The sequence below is a fragment of the Danio rerio genome, chromosome 3 (assembly GCF_052040795.2).
Source record: "Danio rerio strain M-AB ecotype USA chromosome 3, GRCz13ab, whole genome shotgun sequence".
NCBI classification, from domain to species: domain Eukaryota; kingdom Metazoa; phylum Chordata; class Actinopteri; order Cypriniformes; family Danionidae; genus Danio; species Danio rerio.
The window spans coordinates 34,407,644-34,416,402 of NC_141023.1; the positions used below are offsets into that span (position 1 = coordinate 34,407,644).

Genomic DNA, 8,759 nt, shown 5'->3' on the forward strand with positions numbered 1-8,759 from the left:
CACATGTATTGATAAACCTTTACTTTATCATGGTTAATCTTAGTGACTCTAAAAAATCTTGAGTTTTGTGGCACCTGATCAATTATAATCCAGACTCAAGATTGCAAATCCTTAATTATTATTTTTGTGCATGCACACATTGCGATATCGATGCTGAAATGATATATTGTGATATACCCTGCTGTTTATTCAAATGTTTTAAACCAGCATTTTTTCTTCTATGACATTACTGCAAGCCCTCTTTTGAAACCTATCATTTTACCAGTATATAGGGCTGTGATATTCTAGCAGTTGTGATTGTTGTGACAGTTGTGAATGTTCAGGCTACTTTGAAAAATCTGCCAAAGCCAACTGAGCTATAAAAAATAATAATTAAATGAAGTTTGCATTTGACAATGCCTGCAAACTGTCTTAAACTCTGTAAATGAGTTATTGTGGAAATTTTTTTCCTTTTCCGATCATCTATCACTATTACCTAATGAGGGAGTGAAGGGATTGATGCATGATTGATAAACAAACAAATATGACAGATATAATGACAAATGGGAAGAACAATCAAATAATCAACCCTTTTTTCATATTCTAAAACATTTTGAGGAATAGAAGAGTTTCCAAAGATGTTAAAGGGTCTTGATGAAACTATGAACAATGAACCTTTGTGATCTTCATTTGCTTAATTAATAATTTGAGGGTGTAACAAAAGATGTTCACATAAGGGTGCTCTGATTGGTCTCTTAAAGAAAAATCTTGCTTTTATACAATTAAAAAGTCTGATGACTTGATGAGCATGAGAGATCTAGAATGTGTGGGTGGGTGTCAAAAGGGGGATGGGGTCGCCCATTCATGTCACTGCGTCACTAAGAGCACTTCAGTGCACATCAGGATTTTAATTAATCCATCTCAAGTGTTGTGTTTGACACTTCCCACACCCTCTGGTTCTTGATTAAAGATCATAATCTGCCATCGGCTGGCTGGTTATAAAGAAAGGGCGCCTGAAGTTAAACGTCATTGTGATCAAGATCGCTGGTGCTGTGGAGAGCCATTTAAGCGCGCACATGACGGACACATGGACGGAAAGCCTAAGCAGAGCAAGCTCAGGCACTGCCTGTTCCCACCCATCTGAGCTTCAGCATCACCATGAGCGAGCATCTCTCTCTTTCTCTCTCTCTCTCTCTCTCTCTCTCTCTCTCTCTCTCTCTCTCTCTCTCTCTCTCTCTCTCTCTCTCTCTCTCAAAAAATAGCGGTCAATGAAAGCAATTCATCGACTTTACTTAAGGATTAGTCTGGCACGGACCTTTCAAGCCTAGTGTGTCATTCACCCGCCTGCGCAGTTCAACGGGAACATCAGAGACGGGCAGATGTGAATCAGACCCCAGATTTATTGTGATGAAACAACAGAATTGCCATGTATCGTGGGTTTTGTGTGGGAAGACGTGGCGTGCATCTGGGAGAATCCTGAACGCCCCGCATTCTCGCTTTACGTAGAAGCATTATTTCATCGCTGACGTCCCATTTTCAGCACCCTGGACAACGACGAGCACGTTTCTCTGTGCGACACGCTGAGAAAAACGGCATAATCGACGGACATTTATACATTTCCTAATTCTTCTTGTTCCGTATCTACGTTTATCACCAAGAGGAAGACACATTGATTGGTAAGTGACTAACATTTTATGCGTAATAGCCAAATATGCTGTTTTTAAATAAATTGTCTTTACTTTATGTATAATTTGTCTTCGTTCTTAAACAGTTTACAAAATGCGAAACCTCAGTTGAGGCCACTGTCTACTCGAGCCGTCAGTGAAAAGATGCTATCTTGATTTACGACAGCGTATTTTGTCTGACGCGTGAAGCTCGAGTTTCCTCGTGTTGACCCACTAAATATTTCGAATAGCTCGATATATTATGTTTCATAATCAAGTTAAAGCTTACAATTAGCGATATTTAGGCCAGCAAACCATTTTTATTACGCACTGAGAAGGATTTTTCTTACAAATAGACATGAATGTGTTTACATTCTCGCCTTCCATTTTGAAGCTAAAATGGATGCTTTCGCATATTCTGCCGGATCTGGTGAATCACATAGCCTACCAGCGGTTCAGTTCGATAAAACAGGCAAATCTATTTCTGTTCGTGTGACAAAATTAGGTTTTCCATAGGAGTTCTTAACTATATATAGAAATGAACATATAATAAGCACGTGTAGGTTTGTTCAGTTAAAATGGTGATGATGCTTCAGTCATAAATCACTATAGCTATATAAAGAATATATATTGTATCACTAAACAAATATATTTATTTCTCTTTTGGCAGATTTCATATCAAAAGACCCTGTAATAATAAAGGCAACATGGGAACTGTACTCTCAGTCTCCCCAAGCTACCGAAAGGCAGGCCTGTTTGATGAAATACCACCCCCTCTGGCACATTATACAGCTGTGCAGAACAGTAAAAATGCCAAGGACAAGGGTCTGAAACGCCAGTCGCTCATCAATGTCCTCCCATGGAAGCGCATTGTGGCGGCTTCGGCCAAGAGAAAAGGCTCTAAGAAGTTGCCCTCGGGTGACAGTCAAGATGAAGAGTGCGTGGGCACTCTCAACAGCCAAAACCTGAAGAAGTCTCAGTCTTGTGCCAATCTCTCGGGCTTCACCCAGGAGCCGGCTGTAAGCTCCATTCCTACATCAAAAACAACCACCAATGTGACCTCCACCGCAAAGAGGACCCCCATCACTGAATTGGTGGCCCAAGCAACCAATGCTGGCACACCCAAAAGAGTGATCGTGCAGGCTTCCACCTGCGAGCTACTTAGAAATCTGGGCGACTTCTTGTCGCGACGCTGCTACCGGCTGAAGCGATTCTCACCTGCCGAGCCTATTGTCTGGCTTCGTCAGGTGGATCGGTCTCTTCTGCTGCAGGGCTGGCAGGACCAGGGCTTCATCACCCCGGCAAACTTGGTCTTCCTCTATATGCTGTGCCGTGAGGTCATTTCGCCAGAGGTGTCCAGCGAGCGTGAGCTGCAGGCCGAGGTGCTCACTTGCCTCTACCTGTCCTACTCCTACATGGGAAATGAGATTTCCTACCCGCTCAAGCCCTTCCTGGTGGAGATGGACAAGGACGTCTTCTGGAACCGCAGCCTGGACATCATCAACCGTATGAGTGGCAAAATGCTCCAGCTTAATTCTGACCCGCACTACTTTACACAGGTTTTCGCCGACCTGAAAAATGAACGAGAAATAACAATAAGCCAGCTGTGTATTGGCTTGGATCGATAAGATGGCCGCTTGTGCATAGACAAAATAACTGTGCATTAAAAAACAAAACAATAAACTTCAGCATCATTATTAGTATGAACAAGTTTCAGAGCATAGATTTTGAAGCTTATCTGTAGCAATGAATGCAACTGGATTGGCCATTTGAAACCCTTAAGATGCAGGACAGCACCTTGTCAGCCAACAAGGTATTTTTTGACTAGTTGTGCTGTGTTTTCCAGGTCACCTACAGGATATACTGACCAACCATGCAGCATATTGACCTTTTCAAGTGATTCCATCCATACACAAACATGAGCAGCAGTCTCACAATAAAACTCGCTTTTTGGCTCGCAATAAAGACAGAACCGGAGATTGTGCTGCATTCCTTCAGCTTGCCATGCTCATGATGGACTGAGTAATTTGAAAAGGAGAGCCAAGTTAGCAACACCTAAAATCGATAAAAGCCAAAGACTCTAGTTTGACCTTCTGCAATTACTACAAACCCTACACAGTGAGTTATTGATGAAATATAAGGACCATGAACTGCTGCTCTTGCATGGCGTTGCGTTATTGACATGTTTATCATATCGTAGTGGCCTTCAAGAAGGTCTCAGTCTTAAACTGCTGCAGGTTGGAGGTGGTCAGTCCTGATGTACACCACTTGTTGTTAATGATGTTCTGTATCAAGCTAAAACGATTTACAACAATTTGTGATGAAGAAACCGACCACACGCTTCCTGCCGAACAGAATCATTCAGCTGTTTTCCATGTCGCGCTACCTATTGTCATCATGATAAGAACTGAAATCTTCAAAGGGGAACAAACTAATCGCGAGGTTGGTATTTTATGTATTTTCAACAGCAAGTACTGTACGTTCTTATACGGGTGTTATTGCATGCTTCTTCGACCGACCACACTTTTTAAAAGATCTTTGTTTATTATTTTGGTCACACATTTTTTTGTATGATATTCTTTTGGACCGTGGTCCAAAAATAATGTGCCATAAAAGTTATCAAAGTCAGCCAATAGTACAGCAAGCTTTTGTAGCCTTCACATTGGAAAGGAGTTTTTTCTGAAGGCGCAAACAAAAATTGCAGAAAGACTTGAGCTGGAAGCATTAAATGTCATAGATATTTTGATAAAAATGTTTATATTATTAGAAAACTGTCAATTATTTCAGTCCATTAAAAGCCCAGAATACTATTTTCATAATTATTCATATGTATCAGACACATGACATACTTAAAAAGTAAATAGTGGAAAGGGTTATGTGCAAAATGAACCATAAAGATGGGTTATTTTTTTGTTTTGAGTAGTATGTTTAAATGAAGCACTTAAAAAAATCCAACATGTGGATTTTGGCCAACAAGCTTTATTAGCTTTGATTGCAGAATGCAGACTAGTGTTAACAGTTACTGACAAGATGTTTTGAAGTGATATAATCAGCTAGGGTTGGGTTGATAGACGATGCCATGGTCCATTGCCTATGGTCGATAGACATAACGATGCTGAGGCAGCATTGCGGTCCTCCGCCCACCCCCGTCGCAACCCCACTCACGAAAAATTCACACTTAGTTTTAAAATGGCATTTTAGAACAAAAATGATCCACACTGGCGTTTCTTCTAGTACTTCTGAACAGTCCTCTCACCACACTATACCGCTAAAAAATGCACATCACGTGACCACATACACACACATAGACACAGACACTGTCATGCGCTCGTCTGAGCTCCAGGCAGTCAGCGGGTGCTTTGAGCACAAAACCTCAGAGAGCAGTGCTTGTTGGACAGTTTATCAAGGATGTACCGCTGGATCGCCTCTCACTATAGGTGTTAAACGTGTTGTTTAATTAATCTCGTCTTCAGTCTTTTGAATCTATCAGGTAACGTGTCACAGCGTCAGTACACAGCTTTAATCGTTCGCTTTCACGCTTGTACTTAGTAGTTTCAGCGAAAACCTCAGATACTGTTGGATAAGCACCTTTTTTACCAACCAAGTTTATCAATGCCATTATAATGACACAGATCACTTTGACAATTTATGCCAGAGTCCTGCAGAAAAAGTGACTGACAGGTGGTTATTTGTGTGTAACTTTTCTTTATTTATTTATGATTTGTTTATGGGTAAAACAAAGACCATGCCGGTCAGGTAGTTGAAAGGGTAGGCTACAAATAAATAAGTTGTTATGAATAAAATAATTATTTATAAACAATTAATTCACCGCAGTCAATGTCGACGATGCCATCGTCCATCGCAATGTTCAACATCGCCCAACCCTATAATCAGCAATCATCTTGATAATGAGGTCCCTCCTGTGAATGAGAGATACATTTTTATCAGCAGTTCTCATAGCATTTTCCAGTCACTATTTAAGCTTCAGTATGTGTCTTAAGAAATAGCTCAGTTTAATGTTAAAGATGATCAAAATTGTTGAAAGAGAAAGACTTTAAAGCAGTTCACAGGTGTAATATTAACATTTGTAAAGAGGCACTTGAATAGGTTTTCCTCTATAAAATTACTGCAGCTTTTCAATATGCAATTGATAATAGACTTAAGACATGCGCGATACTAAAATGATCCGTAGCACACAAAACCTGATCAAATCTACTCAGATGGCAGGCCATTTGTGACCTGATTGCACTACATTTGTCAATATGCACATTTGACGTTTTAAGGATCAATGACAGACAAAACAGATAACAGTTTTCACATTTATTTTGTGCTTTCACACTTAAATAAATAGCTTGTTTTTCTGTTTCTTTACACACAAGACTATTTACATACTTTTGATCTTTATTAATGATCGCAGTGCATTTACATTTGGCCCCATTTTGTGTCTGGCCTCATTCTGATAAAACACTGATGGTGCTATTAATGCAGAGCTCACACTTTACTCATAACAAGACCTTTCTCATTGGTTCGCTGAATGTAGTGACGTTTTGTACATAAGGGCAAAAAGACTGTACATGCATTGATGCTACTACACAAAATGGCTCCATTGGTCGAATGTGATACTGGAACTTAAGTGTGGAGGAGGACCATCAATTACAGCTACTCTGTTTATGTCATAGATAATGAAAGAGGCTAAATTGTGTTCTTATGTTTCATACAATTTTTGTGGTTGATGTAATATTCTTCAACAAGAGTAAAAAAACAAAAACAAAAAAACAATTGTATAGCAACAAGAGACTGAAATAGGATTTTCTCTTTTCCTTTGTTTCACGTTGTGTGAACTTTGTTGATCAAAATGAAACTGAGATGTAACTATAATATATTTAAAGAAGCAATCTGTTACAGTATATGGGTGTGTATGAATGTGATTTTGTGCAATGACTTTGGTCAATTCTTCTATCTACTTTATATAAAAATGTGCATTTGCAAGCAAAAATGTGTCTTTTATTGTTTTGGTAATTTTGGTCATGAATAGCATTACATATCTATCATATATAGTCAACATTTAATGTGGATCGTGAAAGTCCTAAGAAAAAAATAGGCATTGAATTTGATGAAAAGTGATGATCCACTTCAAACGATGATTAGTACAGGAGTTGGACAATGAAATTGGAACACTGGCCAGTGTTGGTGATTAGAACAGCCTGGTGGGCAATCTTCTTTGATTTCACATTGTTCCAGTACAGCTGCAGTCACACTGGACTTTTCTTTCCATAGACTTTCATTCATACCCAGGTGAATGCGTCAGAAAGGAAACGCAAGCTTGTGCGACAAGACATGCATCACGTGTCTGTGTGAGACCAATCGAAGATCAAAACATGACCTCTCTGGGCAGAAATTTAAAATATGGACCAATTGCTTACTTTTTAAAATGTCTAATCATCTTGTTTAATCCAGTCCCTTTTCACAGAGCCGTACAACAGCATTTTGCATGGCCAAACTCTAGTGTGACCGCAGCATAAGAGTGTGAAGGTATAATTAGTAGAAGGTAGTAGAAGGTATAATTAGTAGAAGGTATAATTGTCACAGTTTTGCTTAAAATATTGCAACACAACATATCAGAGTTCGGATAAATTATTGGTGTGCATCTCACTGGCACATCTGTGAGCAAGATAGAAAGTCTTTGTGATGTATCAAGACAGGAGCCACAGTATTCATGCTTATGTCAGCTTACCACCAAGAAGGATGCACTACATCCAACAAGAGTAACTGTGGACCCAAGAAACAAGCTGCAGTTACACTGGACTTTTCTCCCTATAGACTTCCATTCATACGCATGCAAATGTGTCAGACCAGAAACGCAGGGTCATGCGTCAAGTTTCACAGGTCGCTGCGGTGCAAAGGTAAAGCTTGGTGAACTCTGACCTGCAAAATTGCATCACTTGACTGCATAAGACCAATTGAAGATCAAAACATGACCACTCTGGGCAGAAATTTAAAATATGGACCAATTGCCTACTTTTTAAAATGTCTAATCATCTTGTTTAATCCCGTCCCTTTACGCAGAGCCGTACAACAGAATTTTGCATGCCCAAACTCTAGTGTGACTGCAGCATAAGAGTAGAGTGTGAAGGTATAATTAGCAGAGTACTGTCACAGTTTTGCTTAAAATATTGCAACACACAACATATGAGAGTTCGAAAAAATTATTGGTGTGCATCTCACTGGCACATCTGTGAGCAAGATAGAAAGTCTTTGTGATGTATCAAGACAGGAGCCACAGTATTCATGCTTATGTCAGCTCACCACCAAGAAGGATGCACTACATCCAACAGGAGTAACTGTGGACCCAAGAAAAAAGCTGCGGTTACACTGGACTTTTCTCCACATAGACTTCCATTCATACGCATGCAAATGTGTCAGACCAGAAACGCAGGGTCATGTGTCAAGTTTTACAGGTCGCTGCGGTGCAAAGGTAAAGCTTGGTGAACTCTGACCTGCGAAATTGCATAAGACCAATCGAGGATCAAAACATGACCTCTCTGGACAGAAATTTTAAACTAGACCAATCACTCACTTTTTTAAAATGTCTAATCATCTTGTTTAATCCTATCCCTAATTGCAGCATCCGTACTGCAGAATTTTGCATGCTAAAACTCGAGTGTGACCGCAGCAAAAGCTGTATGAAAGAGATGTCTAAGTGCTAACCCAGATTATTTCCAAAAAACATAAAACTACAGCTGCTCAGCTTTCTGCAGACAAGTGCAGAAATGTTTGTCGGGAGCTCCACAGGGTCACATATACAGATGAAATCAGAATTATTAGCCACCCTTTGAATTTTTTTTCTTTTTTAAATATTTTTTTAAATGATGTTTAACAGAGCAAGGACATTTTCAAAGTATGTCTGATAATATTTTTTCTTCTGGAGAAAGTCTTTTTTGTTTTATTTTGGCTAGAATAAAAGAAGGTTTTATTTTTTTTAAAAACATTTTAAGGTCAAAATTATTAGCCCCTTTTAGCAAGTTTTTGATAGTCTACAGAACAAACCATCATTATACAATAACCTGCCTAATTACCCTAACCTGCCTAGTTAAACTAATTAACCTAGTTAAGCCT

The 8,759-nt window shown here is 39.4% G+C and overlaps 1 protein-coding gene across 2 annotated transcripts; it reads left to right on the forward strand.

Annotated features, from left to right (window-relative positions):
* Nucleotides 1–1,004: 1,004 nt before the first annotated feature.
* On the forward strand, nucleotides 1,005–6,639 carry cdk5r1a (cyclin dependent kinase 5, regulatory subunit 1a (p35)). 2 transcript variants are annotated; one of them, XM_087243109.1, is made up of 2 exons: nucleotides 1,005–1,655; nucleotides 2,314–6,639. In XM_087243109.1, the coding sequence occupies exon 2, from the start codon at nucleotides 2,351–2,353 to the stop codon at nucleotides 3,269–3,271; it is 921 nt and encodes a 306-aa protein (XP_087099235.1). In that variant the 5' UTR covers nucleotides 1,005–1,655; nucleotides 2,314–2,350; the 3' UTR covers nucleotides 3,272–6,639.
* The last annotated feature ends 2,120 nt before the right edge of the window (nucleotides 6,640–8,759 follow it).

Coding starts and splice junctions, on each gene's coding strand:
- cdk5r1a (XM_087243109.1), top strand. CDS start 2,351: ATGGGAACTGTACTCTCAGTCTCCCCAAGCTACCGAAAGGCAGGCCTG.